Here is a 17,115-nt window from a genome sequence, read left to right as displayed (position 1 = left end):
AACTTCTGAGCATGCATTTAAACACCAATACTATCGCGCGCCATTGCCAAAGCTTTTGTGCACCCCTGATCACTTGGCACTGCATATATCGATACTTACTCGATAATATATCGCAAAACCAGCTCATCACTCGCAATAAAATCAGCAGCTAGCACTAGAGGCAGCGGAGCACGAAATAAATAAATAAAACTCATTTACGCTTCAAAATACAAGTTTTCTTTAGCCAATTATAGAAGTTTGTCAATAACAAAATGTTTCGCTCTAGTTTTGACAAAAATCTGGGTAAGTGACGCAGTATATATGACAGTAAATTAAGCTAAGAGATAGTACAACAAAAAATGACTCATCGAAAAAAGAATAATGCAAAGAAAAAGTATAACAAAAAAAGGGAAATGAACTTAGAACGCATATATGATGCGCAAGAATTAAGTGATTACATATATTTTCGGTCTTTCACAGAGAATGCGACGAGCCACTTGCGTCTGGAGCCAGATTGGCCCTCAATTCTGCTTATTTGCGATGAAATCAATCAAAAAGACGTCACGTATGTGCCACGAGTATGGAGGAAGAGAGAAACTTGACTAATTTTCTCTATTCCACATTTCAGACCAAAAAATGCCTTTGCAGCGATTAAGAAGAAAATGAATTCACCAAATCCACACTCGGCCTGCTATTCGCTGCTGGTGCTCGAGAGCATTGTCAAGAACTGTGGAGCACCCGTGCACGAAGAGGTCTTCACCAAGGAGAACTGCGAAATGTTTAGCAGCTTCCTAGAACAAACGCCACATGAGAATGTGCGGCAAAAAATGCTGGAGCTTGTGCAGACATGGGCCTATGCTTTTCGCTCGTCGGACAAATATCAGGCAATTAAGGTGAGATTTGGGTTTGGGGAATTGGAAATTGTTATGTCAAGAGAAATCTCTTAGACTTGGGCAAATTAATTAATTTTAAATTAGGAACATATGCTTGTAGAGGCATATGATAGCTGAAAAGCATTTACCACCTGCTACCAATCTATATGGCTAGGCGTACTTCAGCTAGCAGTATACCTTCACAAATACCTGTTTTAAAATACAATTTGCTGACGTACATATAAAGTATTTATGACGTTACGAATCTACTACTAGGAATTCTAAAACTATCTTGACAAGCTTTTTAACGTTTTAAATAGCGAATACGTTACGATATAACAGTAGCTATATAGAAGTACAGTTCTTTAAACGCTTTCTTAAAAACAATATCACATCGCCTCTTACACAATCTTTTTATTGTAGTTCAGCAAACTTAAAAGATTTTACCTTTTTCATGTCACTCTATTTTGAAATGTAAGAAAATAAAAAAACCGGAAGACTAAAAAAATTACATTCAATTTGCACAGGATACTATGACCATACTGAAGGCCAAGGGGCACACCTTTCCGGAGCTAAAGGAAGCGGATGCGATGTTCACTGCCGATACGGCTCCCAACTGGGCCGATGGCAGGGTGTGCCATCGGTGTCGCGTTGAATTCACGTTCACCAATCGCAAGCATCATTGCCGCAACTGTGGCCAGGTGTTCTGCGGCCAGTGCACGGCCAAGCAGTGCCCGTTGCCCAAATACGGCATTGAGAAGGATGTGCGTGTGTGCGATGGCTGCTTTATGGCACTACAACGCCCAGCGGGCGCCAAGTCGAGTGCGCGTGGTTCGGCGGACAGCGATTTGCCAGCGGAATATCTGAATAGCTCGCTCTCCCAGCAGGTTCAGGTTGGTTTCTTGGCATTGCCTAAGCAGGAGAATAAACTAAATCCCTGATTTATTTATCCTTTATTTGCAAAGACACCTGCACGCAAAAGCGAGCAAGAGCTGAAAGAGGAGGAGGAACTGCAACTGGCCTTGGCACTTAGTCAGTCCGAGGCGGAGCATAAGAAGCAGCCGTCATCGGTCGCCAACTATCGCTTGCAGCAGCGTTCGCCCAGTCCAGAGCCAATACAGCAGCAGCTGCCAGCCCAGCAGCAGCAGCAGCAGGAGGAAAGCAACCCAGAGTTGGCCAAATATTTGAACCGCAGCTATTGGGAGCAGCGCAAAATTAGCGAATCCTCATCGATGGCCAGTCCATCGGCACCCAGTCCGATGCCGCCCACTCCACAGCCACAGCAGCAACAGCTGCTACAAACGTTGCCCTTGTCAAAGAACGCCGACGAGGTGCAAATTGATGAATTCGCTGCCAATATGCGCACGCAGGTGGAGATCTTTGTTAATCGCATGAAGTCGAATTCGAGCCGCGGACGCAGCATCTCCAATGACTCCTCGGTGCAAACTCTGTTCATGACGCTCACTTCACTGCACTCCCAACAGCTGACCTATATCAAGGAAATGGACGACAAGCGTATGTGGTACGAGCAGCTGCAGGATAAGCTGGCCCAGATTAAGGATTCGCGCGCAGCGCTCGATGTGCTGCGACAGGAGCATGTGGAGAAGCTGCGTCGCATTGCGGAGGAACAGGAGCGACAGCGTCAACTGCAAATGGCCCAAAAGCTGGAGATTATGCGCAAGAAGAAGCAGGAATACCTGCAATATCAACGCCAGCTCGCGTTGCAACGCATCCAGGAACAGGAGCGTGAAATGCAACTGCGCCAGGAGCAACAGAAGGCCCAATATTTGATGGGGCAATCTTCGCCCTTTCCCTATCTGCCACCCTCCGCAGTGGCTCCACACGGCTCGCCCTCGCATCAGTTGAACAACGTTTATAATCCCTATGTAGCTGCCCCTGGCTATGCACCACCCAATGGTCAGTTTGCAGGCGGTATTCCGCCGCCAGGCATGTACAATCCCGCCATGGCACAGCCACCGCCAGCTCAGGGCATGATGATGCCGCCTCCTGGCAATATGATGCCACAACAGCAGCCACTACCCGAAAATGCTTACGCCAATCCGACTCAGTCCATGATGTCACAGATGCCTCCACAACAGCAGCAGCAGCCACAGCAAATCCCAGGCCAACCACAAGCGCAGCAACAACCTCAGCCCATTGCCCAGCCCCAAGCTCCACCGCAACCACATCTGGGTCATGTTATGCTGCAGCAGCAGCAAATTGTCCAATCCCATCCGCCAATTCCAAATGCCCAACTGCCACCGCAACAGGCACCACCACCACCCCAAGCAGCAGCACCAGCAGCAGCAGTAGCACCTCCACCACCGACCGCTGCTGCAGTGGAGCTTGCGAACACACAAGTTCAGGCTGTAGCCGCTGCGCCTGCTCCACCCCAGAACGAGCCCGAACCAGCTGCCCCGAGCAAAGCACCCGAGCCCGCGACTGCAGAGCTGATCAGCTTTGATTAAACCACCATTGTTATCGATCCATTATACAGAGAAAAAAAAAAACATATTGCAGACCAACAACTTTAATTGCATTATAAAGAGTATCGGAGTTCGAAGATGTTAGACAGGTTGATGCTGCAGACTTATTATATTATTTATCAAGTGTAATCGACAACCAAAATGAACAGAATTATGTTTGTATTATCTAATCTTTTAGAATCCCTGTTCCATTAGTTGTCAATCGTATTTATTTTATGAACAATTTGTAGAAACTTTCATTCCAGCGTTTCAATTAGCCAAAAAGATAAACATTATATAATCGACAATGGATTAAATCCATGAGCGGACTTTATGTTGAAAAGGCTTTAACAGTCCAAATCAATTTTAAAATAAATAAATTATATGATTAATCAAAAAACGAATTTGTTTTATATCCACAAATCCCAAATATTGAACAACATATATATATATAACTATATATGATTAGCCAAAAAGTATCAAAATTTTAACATTACTTTCTTCAATTTATCTGTAGGTTAATTCTGAGAAATACGAATTTTTAATATATGTAATGTGTCCGAAGCATATTGCCAAATTGCATTTTAACTTAATGGCTTTAGATAAAAGTCGGAGATTTACATTTTACCGATCACTTCTTGGCATTTGATAATGCCGCTACGCCTGGCAGTTTCTTGCCCTTTAGCAGCTCCAGCGCCGCCCCACCGCCGGTGGAGACATGCGAGACTTTGTCGCTGCCGCCGAATTTCTTGCAGGCTGTGGCCGTATCGCCACCGCCCACGATTGTCGTAGCGCCCTTCCTTGTGGCACAAATGACGGCGTCCAGCAACTCCTTGGTGCCAAGGGCAAATTTATCGTTCTCAAAGAGACCGGGTGGGCCGTTCCATACAATCGTCTTGGCCTCCACAATGGCCGAGCCAAATAGCTGTATCGTTTTATTGCCTATGTCCAGGCCCATCTGATCCTTGGGCACGCCCTGCTTTACATCGATGTTCTTTATCTCACCGAAGTCCTTGTCCAGCTTTTTGGCGCAACGAAAATCGACGGGCAGCAAAATTTTCACTTTCTTCTTCGCAGCCGATTTCATAATATCTTTGATCATCTTGGCGCCCTTCTCATCGAAGAGCGATTTGCCAATTTCCATATTTTTCATGACCTTCAGAAATGTGAACGCCATGCCGCCGCCCACAATCATCTGATCCACCTTGTCCAGCAGATTGTTAATTAATGGGATCTTGTCAGCTATCTTGGCCCCGCCCAAAATGGCCATGAATGGTCTCTTCGGGTTATCCAGCGCCTTGGCAAAGTACTTCAGCTCCTTATCCAACAAAAATCCTGCAGCGCGCACTTTATAGCCCTCGCCCATCATCGAGCTGTGCGCTCGATGGGCTGTGCCAAAGGCATCATTCACATAGATATCACCGTATTTCGCCAATTTAGAGCGAAACGCTTTAACCTTAACAGGATCGGCCTTGACTTTTTTTTTGTTTTTGTCTTTGCTGCTGCCCGTTTCCTCCGCATAGAATCTCAGATTCTCGAGTAACATGAGAGTGCCCTCTGGCGGATTCTGGATCGCTTTCAAAACCGATTCATCCACACAGTCGGGAATGAAGCTCACTTGGCGTTTTAGCAACTTTTCCAGTTCTTTGGCAACGGGTTTCAATGAAAATTTCGAATTCTTTTTACCATTCGGACGGCCCAAATGGGAAGCCAGCACCTGGGAAAAGAAAAGTATCGGAAAAAAAATATTTTGAAAACTCTATTAATTGTTTACCACAGATCTCGATTTTTTCTCCAGCAAATATTTAATGCTGGGCAGCGCCGCCATAATGCGTTGATTGTTGGTGATCTTGCCTTCCTTCATGGGGACATTGAAGTCGACGCGCATAAACACCCGCTTGCCAACCACGTCCACATCCTGCAGGCTTAACTTTTGCAATTTTCCATCATCTTTATCTTTACCCTTGTCAGCAAAGTTTCGTTGAATTTGTAAATCGGTGCCATGGCTAAGAAGTTTATTTGACTGATGCCATAGGTTAACTATTGAATTTGAAAGTATGGGATAGGTTTGTAACATTTCAATAACAACTTTTATACAAATTTCGCTGCTACAAATTTAATTTTAAAATGTCAAGGGAAAAATTCCGTTATGTCACATTTTAATCCCGAAGATATGATAAGTGCTTACTATAAAATACATACTGCTGTTAATTGTAATTAACTATTTGCCAAAAAGCATACACCTTAATTTATTATAAATTAATCATATTTTTCCTAACTCACACTATCTTTTAGTTGGCGGCTAAGTTTCTAGTTATTGTCTATCGTAGATAAATCGATAGTTGTTGCTATAATATGGCGGCGGTCGATAAATTTTTATTGTTAACAGCTGTTTGATCGCTGCTTGCAGGCATAAGCAACATTATTTGAAAAATTATTAAAATATATGAAAGAATGGCTTTGAGTAGTTTCATATAAAGTTCTTAGCGTTGCCAATAGACTGGTTTTAATTATTTATATTATAAAACATATATACCATCCTATGGGCTGCATACCCGCCGCGCAACAAAAATTCTTTCGACCAGCATACCTTGCTTATCATATGTTACGGCAAAAAGATAAGAGGGAATAGAAGGACGCTTGTTTGTATACGTATATTTTGCTTAAATAAAAACTAAGCAAACCTCAATATGGGTGGCGGAGATTTGGTAAGAACTGGAACTCATTAAAATTAAACTCATATATTTCAAAAACTCATTTATACATATATGTATGTGTCAAATAGAATTTGAAAAAATCATGGCATCCACACACGATGAAAAATCAGGAGCGAGTTTGGAAAGCGGAACAGGCAAAGCAAGAAGAGCAACGCAAGCTGGATGATCTGCGCAAGGAGATCAATGAGGAGCGGGATCGTGAAGAGTTGCGGCGCATAGGAGAGAACTCGGGCGTATTAAACAGTAGCAATGGAGGCGAAGCGAAGCTCGAATGGATGTATAAAAGTATATAAATACTCTGCTTAGTTAACTAAACACTAATCCCCGAATAATTCCAGACAGCGCAGAGCTAATCAATCGAGAGGAGTATCTGCTGGGTCGCAAAATAGACAAATCATTTGAGCAGCTGCAGGCGGAGGAGAAGCGACAGGAGCAAAACACTCTGGGCGTTAAGCAGTCCATTAACCATGTCGAGCACGAGTGTGTGCCGTTCTCTATACGTGAATATCGTAATATGCAATCCACCGAGCAGGTGGATATGCAGCGCAAGACAATGGAAGATCCGCTGATGCTCATCAAACAGAGAGAAATGGAATCGCGACGCAAGCTGCTGGAGAATCCAGTGAAACTAAAGGAAATCCATCGCTTACTCAAAACGGAGCAGGAACTGGCAGCAAAGCGCAACAAAAAATCCAAAAAGAGCAAAAAGTCAAAGAAAAAGAAGAACAGAAAGGACGACAGCGATGACAGCAACGAGGATCTGGACAGAAAGCTGGCCAAGCAGATGAAAAAACTCAAAGGCGATAACACAAGTGAGGACTTTAAATTGGACAAACTGCTGGATGCCAAGTACCGCACGTTGACCAAGCAGCTGGATATGGCAACAAAACAGAAGAAACAAAAGAGCAAGAAAAAATCAAAGCGTCCCAATAGGAGTAGCAGCAGTAGCAGCAGCAGCGATGATAGCGATAGCAGCGAGGAGGCGTCAAAGGCAGGCAGAAGAAGACGCAGTAAAAGTCGCAGCAGAAGTTCTGAGGACCAACCAAGACGAGCAAACGAGAGTCGAGACAGACGTAATAGCAGCGACAGTGAGACGAGATCGAAGAAAATCAGGGAGAGCAAATGCAGACGTGAGAGAAGCGCTGATGAGCGAGAGAAAAAGGGAAGAAGAGGCGACAGTCGCTCAAATGAACGAACAAAGTCGAGTAAGGAGAGCAGAGGACGACGTGATCGAAGCGACAGCAACGCAGATGAACGATCGAAAAAGACAAAGGAGAGCAGAGAGAGAAGGAATAGAAGTAACAGTAGAGCGGATGAGCGAACAAAGCTGGGAAAGGAGAGCAGGGGAACTGAGAGATCTAAAAAGACCAAGAAGAGCAGAGCAAGACGTAGCCGAAGCGATAGCAGCACAGATGAAAGATTGGAAAAGGCAAAGAAGAGTAGAGCTGATAGAAGCAGCAGCAGAGCAGATGAGCGGATGAAACTGATGAAGGAGAACAGAACAAGACGTAGCCGAAGCAATGAGAGATCAGAGAAAGCCAAGAAGAGTAAATCAAGAGGCGGACGAAGCAGCAGTCGGGAGGGGGACAGAGGAAAAGACAGACAGGGCACCGAAAAGAAAAGAAGACCAGAGAGAAGCAGCAGCCGAACAGATGAGCGAACAAAGCGAGAGAATAGAAGACCGGAAGAACGACGCAGGCGCAGCAGCAGTCACAGTCCTCGCCGAGATCAACGTCAGAGGAGTCGCAGCAATGAGCGACGTCGGCCTAGTCCCAAGCCAGCTATGGCTCCGCCTCCTCCTCTTCCTCGTCAGCCAGAGAAAGCAAAGCCGAAGCTCACCGAAAGTGAGCGCGAGGCGCGTCTGCGCGAGATGATGGACAATGCTGTGTGGCGCGAGGCCGATCGCACCAAGGTCGTGCACAAGCATCGTAAGGAATATGCGCGCGAGGAGGCACTTAATCAGGCCCGCGACTTTGACCAACAGTTCATCAACAAGGAGGTGAAGAAGGCTATCGATAATCAGACATCCATCGGCAATCGCATTCGCTCCAATCTCAACAACATACAGCGCACTTCGGCCGCCATGGATGCGAACTTTGCTCGCAAATAATTCTAGCGAAAGTATTTAAGTGTAAGTTTGTACTGTATTCAGCTTATAGATGCGATTCAAGATTATGAAGTGAAAGCTTAAATATTTCTTTTATTTTTGACTGTTGTAATTTATGCGTCTGTTAGAGCATTTATATAAAGCAAAGTAAAGCTTGCGTAAGTAACGCTTATGTATGCGACTCAAGATTATAAATAATTAGCTTACGTTTTTTATGACTTGTTTGTTGTAAGCGTAAGCATAAGAAGCAAATTAAATATAAAAAAAAAAAAACAAAAACAAAGTTGAAGTTTATATAGATTTCTTTCTCTTTCAGCTACATATGTAAATATATGAGCAAACTGTAAATCTATATGCGCATTGCAGTTTAGCCCATTTATTTTCCAACTAGACAGCTAGCAATTATATAATATATTAAAATTCAGTTATTTAATTGAGGATCGATACTTGGTGGTTATTTAGTTAATATAAATATATAATACATCTACATTTTAGAAGCATCTGAGCAAGTAGCTCCAGGAGTCTCATGCACTGAGAAACATCTGTAAATATGTATACATATATGTATGTATTTACTTATATTTTTATATATGATAAAAATTAATTATAATTTTAATTATTAATATGATTTATATAATATATATTTATTAAATATTGAAAAAAAAAAACTATTTTTAAATCATTACTTTTCAATTATTTTTCAAAATGGTTCTAATAAAATATACAAGGAACATATGTATGTACATAAAAATAATTGTTGATATATTGTGTAATTAATAAATTGATTAAACACATTCCCACCACACAAACACATACATATGTACACGTACGTAAATACGTTGGCACAGTATGGCACATAAATAAACGCACATAAAACATATGCATGAATATTTGTATACCTGCATGCATATTTATGTTTACATACATATGTTATGCGCCTGGTAGTTATATTTATTGAATATGCATACATACATACATATATAAATTTCAAGGCTTATCACACGCTGACCGCAAAACAGAAAAACACTAGCAGCAGTAGCAGCAGCTGAGCGTTGGAAGCGCCCCAACAGCCACGCACTTAAAAACTGGTTCCCACTGTTGGCAGCTTCTTCACAGTCACGCACACATACATACAGAGATGTACTGTATTTACTAATGCCAGACAGGCACAGACAGATATATGTATGTATATATTGTCTGTACTCGTGCATGACTGTGCCTCTGTGTGTGCGTGTGTGTCTGTGTGCCTGTGTATAGTTTGACTTTTATCTTTTATTTTGTCGTGTGGTTGTTGGGGCACGCAACTGTCTGACATGGCAATCTGTAGCTGAGCATTCTGTTCGCCTGTTAGTATGCATGTGGGAAAACGTTGAACGCCCACAATAATAGATGTTTTTTTGCTTTGTTTGTTTGTTGTTTGTTAGTTGTAGTTGTTAGTTTAGTTGGAGGCGAATACGTGCCGTAGTTGTAGTTGTAGTTGCCGCTTGCGGCAATGTAGCCACCTGCGGGAACTCTGTTCGCGTTTGCTGCGAGCCTAGCTAAGTTTTGTGCAATAAGCAAAATGACGGGCACAAAACAAAATGTCCGGGGCCCCCAATGTGTCGCTTCCGTTGCCGGGGGCCATGATTATAAGGCGCCATTGCAATCAATTTCAATTTCTAGTCAGCCAGCCCATCAGCAACAGCAACAGCAAGAACAACAACGAGACTGTGGCATCTAAAACCGTTCCGTCATAGTTGTAGTTGCGGTCGTGTATGTGTGTGTAGCCGCAGTCGCAGTCGCAGTCGCAATTGTTGGCGTCATTTCTGTTGGCCTGTGATGTGAACAAACAAAATGACTACTCAAATTTGCGCAAAATGTTCGTGCGACGTGCTGCAACGAGTGTGTATGCGTGTCCATGCGCCCAAAGGGGGGCCGAGGAGCCCTGTTGTTTGCGTTAGAATTTCAAACAAACATATCGCTGTTGCTTTACTTCAATACGTATGGGTGTGTGTGTATGCGCGCCTGCAGAGGTTTTTTCCTTGTTTTTGTGACGCTTGGCAAGCCGCTGGGGGCATGTCCGGGCGCATTTGGGGGCGTATTCAGCCTGTTTGTCGAATATAATTGCCGAGCTGACCAAGGGAAATTTGCAATTTATCAGAGCGCCATCTATGGGGCGTTAGCAAGAGTGGCAAATAATAATGCTGCCGCTAGTCAAGCCTCCCAATTAGTAACACAGGGCTCTAAATACAAATACTACATAAACATACTAACACACATCTAGTTAAATGCGTGCTATATATAAAGGGCAACAGCCTCAGCGTGAATTACCTTGTAACAAAAAAAAGTGACAGCTAGACTGCAATTCAGCTCAAAGTGCGAACAATTAGCTTAACTGCCAGTAATAATCGTTTAAAACGTCCGCTACTTACTTATGCATACACTCGCACACACACAGACTCGGCGGCAAAAGAGCAGATAGCCAACACTCACTCAGCATGCAAACACACGCACGCACACAAGCAAAGCAACTCAAACACACACACACATACGACCAGTCACATGGCAATTGAACCAAACCCCTGCCACTGTAACTATTGCCATCTCGTTCGCACACACAACTTGGCCGCACCTTCTCCACCAGTGTTAAATGTGATGAGATATCATCGAGCTCTTTTTGCTGGTCGCCTGGTAAAAAAGAGGGAATTCACTTTTGGCGGGGTCTCGTTTTTCCTGCTTTGTCCAATCGGCCTTTTTGTGGGCGCTGTCTAAACTAGTCCAATTGTATCACGACCGTCACCGCGTCGCAACCCTCGGTCGACCACCACCAGTCAGTCGATGCCAGTTGTTGATAAGGCAGAGCCAGCCAGAAAGCCAGCCAGCCGATGATAACAGTGCTCTGCTCTGGGCCTGGAGAACTCTGTTCTTGCAAATTAATTTGTACGGTAGGCGTGGTTGTTAGGCCTCCGCCCACATAGCACGTGTTGATTACACAAAAATTGCCATTGCGCACAAAGCTCGGAATGGCATGCAGAGCCCATGTTGTACATACTCATATACACAAGCGATGTATGTATGCAAGGCATGCACTTTTAACATACAATTTTAAGTACCCTCCAATTACAGCTCTTAATCGATAATTACAAGTAAGCAGCCACATTTTTTTTTCTTGCACTGCGGGACATTTTTTTGCTGTGATTGCAGTAGCCGTGTCGTGATCAGCGTACTAGGCAGGAAAGCTTTAAGACCGGCCAGCGGCACAGCGCGCTGCAGCGGCGGCAAATTGAGCAACAAAGTTGGGGAAAGAATCGCCCCACATGTGCTGGCAGGTGTGTGCGCGACCCATGTGCACAGACCGTGCCAGACTTTTCAGACACGTTCGGTTTTCGGTTCGGTTTCTACCAGGCGAACAGCAACGGGCAGCAGTAACACGCGCCAAGCAGTCAGAGAGAGTTTTTACGTTTGCAGATTTGATTTTAACAGCGCGCACTCTTATCGTTAACAGAACATATGCTGCTTAGCTATTCATCGATGAGTCTGCCATTGCTTAACATTTATCGATACTTGTGACAATAAAACAACAACAATCAGCAATCGCGTCGTTAGGTGAAAGTGGGGCTATCAGTAGTGGCGGTTGCGTTATAGCGACTAGTTAATCAGAAGCATATGTAATACGTTGTTGACAGGGTGAAAGTTCACAGTTAGTCGACAATGTCCGCAAAGACAGCAGCCAAACCGATCAAAACGGCCTCCAAAGAGCCGTCTCCGTTAACTAAAATATATCTGTTTGCCTACAATGCCATTCAAGTGGGTGGTTGGAGCTATATCTTGTATCAGTTGATCAACTACTATGTGCTGGAAGGACCCCAGTTCCGGACTCAAGTTACGCTGTGGGACTACACACGGCTCGCCGTCATCATCTTCCAGAATGCTGCCTTTGTGGAGATCCTGAACGCAGTCTTTGGCTTGGTCAAGTCGAATCCTGTGGTCACCACCTTCCAGGTGTTCAGCCGCATGATGGTGGTAGTCGGTGTTGTCATGGCCACACCCACGGGCAAGGTGTCGCCCGGTCTGCCCATTGCGCTTTTCGCCTGGTCTATCACTGAGATTATACGCTATGGCTTCTATGCCCTCAATATCATCAAGGTTGTGCCCAAGTTCGTGGTTTTCCTGCGCTACACCACCTTCATTGCCTTGTACCCCATTGGAGTAACAGGTGAGCTGTTGTGCTTCTGGTGGGCACAGCGCTACGCCCGGGAGAACAGTGTCTGGAGCCTGGAGATGCCCAACAAGCTGAATGCTACGTTCTCCTACTATGCGTTCCTCTGGATCGTCATGCTCGGCTACATTCCCATATTCCCGCAGCTCTACATGCACATGTTCACGCTGCGTCGCAAGATCTTAGGCGGTGACAGCAAAAAGAAAGCCAACTGAACTTTAACCTTCGCTTGGAACTGGCCCAAGCTGCCATAACAATGCTAATTAAATACTAACTTTTGCACTTTGGAGTGCGACTCACCTTGGCTCACCTGACATCGACGCGTCGAGCGAGCTTTAGCTAATATTTACAGGGGGCTTTCTGTATACAAATTGAAATTAAACAAAAACATTTTTCCATTTACATTCTATTTGCGTTGAACATGCAATGCATTTCAATTATTTGCTTGGGTTGGGTGCAACAAAATCAATTGTGATGATTGTGGGTAACTAGTGCTGGGACCATTGGATGGTCTTTAGGTCGATGCCCTCCTGTACCATCTCCCAGAGGGGAGACATTTCACGCAGTCGCTCCACGTGCTTGATGCACTTGTTGGCCGTGTAGTCCACCTCCTCGACGGTGGTGAAGCGTCCGATGCCAAAGCGAATGGAGCTGTGCGCCAGATCCTCATCGGTGCCAATGGCGCGCAGTACATACGACGGCTCTAGCGAGGCTGAGGTGCAGGCCGAACCGCTGCTCAGCGCCACATCCTTGAGAGCCATTAGCAACGATTCGCCCTCGACGTAAGCGAAGGACAGGTTGAGGCAACCGCTGTAGGTGTGCACCGGATCGCCGTTGCGTATCACATGAGGCAGAGCGCTCGTTATGGTGTCCACCAGGCGCTTCGAGAGATAGTCAATCCACTTCTTGTCGTAGTCCATCTCTTGCAGTGCCAGCTCAGCCGCTGCGCCCAGACCCACGGCCAAGGGAGCGGGCACAGTGCCACTACGCAGGCCCCTCTCTTGACCACCTCCACTCTGAATGGGCTCGAGACGCACACGCGGCCGGCGTCGCACATACAAGGCACCGATGCCTTTGGGTCCATAGATCTTATGGCCCGATATCGACATCAGATCAATGTTCATGGCATTCACATCGATGGGTATTTTACCCACAGCTTGCGCCGCGTCCGTGTGAAAAAATACTTTGCGTGAGCGACATAGCTTGCCGATCTCCTGAATGGGCTGCTTCACTCCGATCTCGTTATTGACCGTCATAATGGAAACGAGTGATGTGTCCGGAGTCATTGCCTCCTCTAGCTGCTTCAACTCAATGATGCCATTGGCCTGCACAGGCAAATAGGTGACGCGATAGCCCTCGTTCTCCAGTGCCCGGCACGAGTCCAGCACGCACTTGTGCTCCGTCTGGGTGGTGATCACATGTTTTTTGTTAGTTCCATAGAATCGAGCTACGCCCTTAACTGCTATATTATTCGATTCAGTGGCGCCGGATGTGAAAATAATCTCCTTGGGATCGGCGCCAATTAGTTTGGCCACCTGTTCGCGTGCCACTTCCACAGCCTGTTCTGTCTCCCAGCCATAGGCATGTGTGCGCGAATGTGGATTACCGAAGCAGTTGGTCAAATAGGGAAGCATTGCGTCTAGGACGCGCGGATCCATTGGCGTTGTGGCCTGTGCATCCAAGTATAAGGGCCGCCCTTCTGTTTGCTCGTTCTTGATATTGAAACGTACCTGGCGCTCACGAAATTCTAACATGACAATACGTAAATCGATGTCTTTAAATAAGATAACTTAGATTTTTACCTTTTGATGTGGTCGCTGGCTTTGCCGCCGCTGCACCTGTCGAGCTCTGGCGCAGAGCGAACACCGTCGATGTGATATTTGGACGTAGGACGTGAGCCTGCAATCGGCCCAACATTTTCTGCATGTTTGTACTGCACGTGTGCCTGTGTGTTTGCTTTTTACAATTTATTTACTTCTATTATTTCACAATCTAATCAGAAGCAGCCGAATGCGTATGCGTTTTGCAGCACTGGCCTGTCAATCAATGTTATGCAGGCACACGGAGCGTTGCCAGACAGTCACAATTGTTGGCGCCCAAGTAAGATTTTAAAAATTTTTATTAGAAACTACCCATTTTACATTACAAACAATTACACTTTTTGTTGATTGTGCTGTTTTAATTAATTGGACCAATTTAATACTTTCACGTTAGTTAAAAATTGTTATAATTTCATGTTGTATATACATAAAAGCATAAAATATATATTGCAAAAATAGAAATATGTATGCATATTTAAATGGTATGCTGTGGTGTATAATTTTCCCTCCTCTTTCTTGTTCTAATTGCATTTATATAAAGATGTATATAATATATAATATAATATGTATATGCCTATTGCTTGTAATTAGAATAAATTTTTACATTTGAACACTTAATTTGTCTGTTTTGTCAGCTAGCAACGATTTTTGATTACAATTTTAAGCTTATTAACTAAATAGATTAACGAGTGATTTCTGCTTTTTTGTTTTGTTTTGTTTCTGATCAAAAGGGCGACTTTGTTCGTACGAAATTGGTTAAAAATACACATATACACTAACACAATATTGATAATTTAACAGCAAATAATGGGCTCCATAAAAAACATAATTCAAACTGGTGAAATAAATAAACGTCAACAAATCCAATAACCATTGCGTATTTCGTAACTACCTGTCCGTTGTCAAAGCAATTGCTCCGTGACCAGCACAACGCTCTGCTCCAACGCCACTGCCGCCAGCTCCTTTAGCCACTCGTCCAGGAGGACGGCACACAGGGCCAAGTCCCGTGTGCGCTCCGTACCGCTGGTGTTTGCTATGATGCCGATGGAGGCCACCGAATCAAGCGACACCGGCTCCGAGTTGAAGTTGCCCGTTTGTAGACCGCTCTCCACGCCGTGCAGCGTGCTCGACGAGTGTGTCCCGGATAAGGTTTGTGTGGAGCCACCAATCGAACTGTTGCTGCTGCTGCCTATTCTATTTGCGTTGAACATGCAATGCATTTCAATTATTTGCTTGGGTTGGGTGCAACAAAATCAATTGTGATGATTGTGGGTAACTAGTGCTGGGACCATTGGATGGTCTTTAGGTCGATGCCCTCCTGTACCATCTCCCAGAGGGGAGACATTTCACGCAGTCGCTCCACGTGCTTGATGCACTTGTTGGCCGTGTAGTCCACCTCCTCGACGGTGGTGAAGCGTCCGATGCCAAAGCGAATGGAGCTGTGCGCCAGATCCTCATCGGTGCCAATGGCGCGCAGTACATACGACGGCTCTAGCGAGGCTGAGGTGCAGGCCGAACCGCTGCTCAGCGCCACATCCTTGAGAGCCATTAGCAACGATTCGCCCTCGACGTAAGCGAAGGACAGGTTGAGGCAACCGCTGTAGGTGTGCACCGGATCGCCGTTGCGTATCACATGAGGCAGAGCGCTCGTTATGGTGTCCACCAGGCGCTTCGAGAGATAGTCAATCCACTTCTTGTCGTAGTCCATCTCTTGCAGTGCCAGCTCAGCCGCTGCGCCCAGACCCACGGCCAAGGGAGCGGGCACAGTGCCACTACGCAGGCCCCTCTCTTGACCACCTCCACTCTGAATGGGCTCGAGACGCACACGCGGCCGGCGTCGCACATACAAGGCACCGATGCCTTTGGGTCCATAGATCTTATGGCCCGATATCGACATCAGATCAATGTTCATGGCATTCACATCGATGGGTATTTTACCCACAGCTTGCGCCGCGTCCGTGTGAAAAAATACTTTGCGTGAGCGACATAGCTTGCCGATCTCCTGAATGGGCTGCTTCACTCCGATCTCGTTATTGACCGTCATAATGGAAACGAGTGATGTGTCCGGAGTCATTGCCTCCTCTAGCTGCTTCAACTCAATGATGCCATTGGCCTGCACAGGCAAATAGGTGACGCGATAGCCCTCGTTCTCCAGTGCCCGGCACGAGTCCAGCACGCACTTGTGCTCCGTCTGGGTGGTGATCACATGTTTTTTGTTAGTTCCATAGAATCGAGCTACGCCCTTAACTGCTATATTATTCGATTCAGTGGCGCCGGATGTGAAAATAATCTCCTTGGGATCGGCGCCAATTAGTTTGGCCACCTGTTCGCGTGCCACTTCCACAGCCTGTTCTGTCTCCCAGCCATAGGCATGTGTGCGCGAATGTGGATTACCGAAGCAGTTGGTCAAATAGGGAAGCATTGCGTCTAGGACGCGCGGATCCATTGGCGTTGTGGCCTGTGCATCCAAGTATAAGGGCCGCCCTTCTGTTTGCTCGTTCTTGATATTGAAACGTACCTGGCGCTCACGAAATTCTAACATGACAATACGTAAATCGATGTCTTTAAATAAGATAACTTAGATTTTTACCTTTTGATGTGGTCGCTGGCTTTGCCGCCGCTGCACCTGTCGAGCTCTGGCGCAGAGCGAACACCGTCGATGTGATATTTGGACGTAGGACGTGAGCCTGCAATCGGCCCAACATTTTCTGCATGTTTGTACTGCACGTGTGCCTGTGTGTTTGCTTTTTACAATTTATTTACTTCTATTATTTCACAATCTAATCAGAAGCAGCCGAATGCGTATGCGTTTTGCAGCACTGGCCTGTCAATCAATGTTATGCAGGCACACGGAGCGTTGCCAGACAGTCACAATTGTTGGCGCCCAAGTAAGATTTTAAAAATTTTTATTAGAAACTACCCATTTTACATTACAAACAATTACACTTTTTGTTGAT

At 45.4% G+C, this 17,115-nt stretch overlaps 6 protein-coding genes and 1 pseudogene across 9 annotated transcripts; 3 read left to right on the top strand and 4 right to left on the bottom strand.

The window, feature by feature from the left end:
* Nucleotides 1–103: 103 nt before the first annotated feature.
* Hrs (Hepatocyte growth factor regulated tyrosine kinase substrate) lies at nt 104–3,716 on the top strand. Its single transcript, XM_018002797.2, has 5 exons — nt 104–282; nt 460–544; nt 608–872; nt 1,379–1,744; nt 1,817–3,716. The coding sequence occupies exons 1-5, from the start codon at nt 252–254 to the stop codon at nt 3,317–3,319; spliced, it is 2,250 nt and encodes a 749-aa protein (XP_017858286.1). The 5' UTR covers nt 104–251; the 3' UTR covers nt 3,320–3,716.
* Nucleotides 3,717–3,834: 118 nt separating this feature from the next.
* On the bottom strand, nt 3,835–9,902 carry LOC108610606 (uncharacterized). 4 transcript variants are annotated; one of them, XM_089464889.1, is made up of 3 exons: nt 9,117–9,902; nt 5,091–5,356; nt 3,835–5,033 (listed from the first exon to the last, which is right to left on the bottom strand). In XM_089464889.1, the coding sequence occupies exons 1-3, from the start codon at nt 9,349–9,351 to the stop codon at nt 3,948–3,950; spliced, it is 1,587 nt and encodes a 528-aa protein (XP_089321015.1). In that variant the 5' UTR covers nt 9,352–9,902; the 3' UTR covers nt 3,835–3,947. The 4 variants fall into 4 exon arrangements, with proteins under 4 accessions (XP_089321015.1, XP_089321017.1, XP_089321016.1 ...); XM_089464891.1 differs by lacking the exon at nt 9,117–9,902 and adding an exon at nt 5,600–5,621; XM_089464890.1 differs by lacking the exon at nt 9,117–9,902 and adding an exon at nt 5,505–5,615.
* On the top strand, nt 5,752–8,225 carry Cwc25 (CWC25 spliceosome associated protein homolog). The gene is made up of 3 exons (XM_089464875.1): nt 5,752–6,024; nt 6,102–6,318; nt 6,372–8,225. The coding sequence occupies exons 1-3, from the start codon at nt 6,007–6,009 to the stop codon at nt 8,141–8,143; spliced, it is 2,007 nt and encodes a 668-aa protein (XP_089321001.1). The 5' UTR covers nt 5,752–6,006; the 3' UTR covers nt 8,144–8,225.
* Nucleotides 9,903–11,286: 1,384 nt separating the features above from the next.
* Hacd1 (3-hydroxyacyl-CoA dehydratase 1) lies at nt 11,287–12,740 on the top strand. Its single transcript, XM_018004551.2, has one exon. It carries the CDS (start codon nt 11,831–11,833, stop codon nt 12,551–12,553), a length of 723 nt encoding a protein of 240 aa, XP_017860040.1. The 5' UTR covers nt 11,287–11,830; the 3' UTR covers nt 12,554–12,740.
* On the bottom strand, nt 12,729–14,387 carry LOC108611758 (Nfs1 cysteine desulfurase). Its single transcript, XM_018004550.2, has 2 exons — nt 14,141–14,387; nt 12,729–14,085 (listed from the first exon to the last, which is right to left on the bottom strand). Exons 1-2 carry the CDS (start codon nt 14,262–14,264, stop codon nt 12,827–12,829), a joined length of 1,383 nt encoding a protein of 460 aa, XP_017860039.1. The 5' UTR covers nt 14,265–14,387; the 3' UTR covers nt 12,729–12,826.
* A 161-nt stretch (nt 14,388–14,548) lies between these two features.
* On the bottom strand, nt 14,549–15,378 carry LOC149269700 (FHIP family protein GI14169 pseudogene; annotated as a pseudogene).
* Nucleotides 15,379–15,434: 56 nt separating this feature from the next.
* On the bottom strand, nt 15,435–16,995 carry LOC149269699 (cysteine desulfurase, mitochondrial). Its single transcript, XM_089464892.1, has 2 exons — nt 16,749–16,995; nt 15,435–16,693 (listed from the first exon to the last, which is right to left on the bottom strand). The coding sequence occupies exons 1-2, from the start codon at nt 16,870–16,872 to the stop codon at nt 15,435–15,437; spliced, it is 1,383 nt and encodes a 460-aa protein (XP_089321018.1). The 5' UTR covers nt 16,873–16,995.
* Between the last annotated feature and the right edge of the window lie 120 nt (nt 16,996–17,115).

This window comes from Drosophila arizonae, chromosome 3 (assembly GCF_054131065.1).
Source record: "Drosophila arizonae isolate 15081-1271.41 chromosome 3, UAZ_ARI_1.0, whole genome shotgun sequence".
NCBI classification, from domain to species: domain Eukaryota; kingdom Metazoa; phylum Arthropoda; class Insecta; order Diptera; family Drosophilidae; genus Drosophila; species Drosophila arizonae.
The sequence above is the reverse complement of the archived record's forward strand: the minus strand, read 5'-3'. Positions and strand labels throughout refer to the sequence as shown.

What these genes read in the sequence shown, in the direction of transcription:
- Hrs (XM_018002797.2), top strand. Translation starts at nt 252, where the DNA reads ATGTTTCGCTCTAGTTTTGACAAAAATCTGG. An exon ending in ACAAATATCAGGCAATTAAG is followed by an intron (nt 873 to 1,378) that starts GTGAGATTTGGG and finishes CAATTTGCACAG; the next exon opens with GATACTATGACCATACTGAA. An exon ending in CGCTCTCCCAGCAGGTTCAG is followed by an intron (nt 1,745 to 1,816) that starts GTTGGTTTCTTG and finishes TTATTTGCAAAG; the next exon opens with ACACCTGCACGCAAAAGCGA.
- Cwc25 (XM_089464875.1), top strand. An exon ending in GCTCGAATGGATGTATAAAA is followed by an intron (nt 6,319 to 6,371) that starts GTATATAAATAC and finishes GAATAATTCCAG; the next exon opens with ACAGCGCAGAGCTAATCAAT.
- LOC108610606 (XM_089464889.1), bottom strand. Translation starts at nt 9,351, where the DNA reads ATGCACGAGTACAGACAATATATACATACATATATCTGTCTGTGCCTG. An exon ending in AAGCCTTGAAATTTATATAT is followed by an intron (nt 5,357 to 9,116) that starts GTATGTATGTAT and finishes CAAATTCAATAG; the next exon opens with TTAACCTATGGCATCAGTCA. An exon ending in AGAAAAAATCGAGATCTGTG is followed by an intron (nt 5,034 to 5,090) that starts GTAAACAATTAA and finishes TTCTTTTCCCAG; the next exon opens with GTGCTGGCTTCCCATTTGGG.
- Hacd1 (XM_018004551.2), top strand. Translation starts at nt 11,831, where the DNA reads ATGTCCGCAAAGACAGCAGCCAAACCGATCAAAACGGCCTCCAAAGAG.
- LOC108611758 (XM_018004550.2), bottom strand. Translation starts at nt 14,264, where the DNA reads ATGCAGAAAATGTTGGGCCGATTGCAGGCTCACGTCCTACGTCCAAAT. An exon ending in GCCAGCGACCACATCAAAAG is followed by an intron (nt 14,086 to 14,140) that starts GTAAAAATCTAA and finishes TTGTCATGTTAG; the next exon opens with AATTTCGTGAGCGCCAGGTA.
- LOC149269699 (XM_089464892.1), bottom strand. Translation starts at nt 16,872, where the DNA reads ATGCAGAAAATGTTGGGCCGATTGCAGGCTCACGTCCTACGTCCAAAT. An exon ending in GCCAGCGACCACATCAAAAG is followed by an intron (nt 16,694 to 16,748) that starts GTAAAAATCTAA and finishes TTGTCATGTTAG; the next exon opens with AATTTCGTGAGCGCCAGGTA.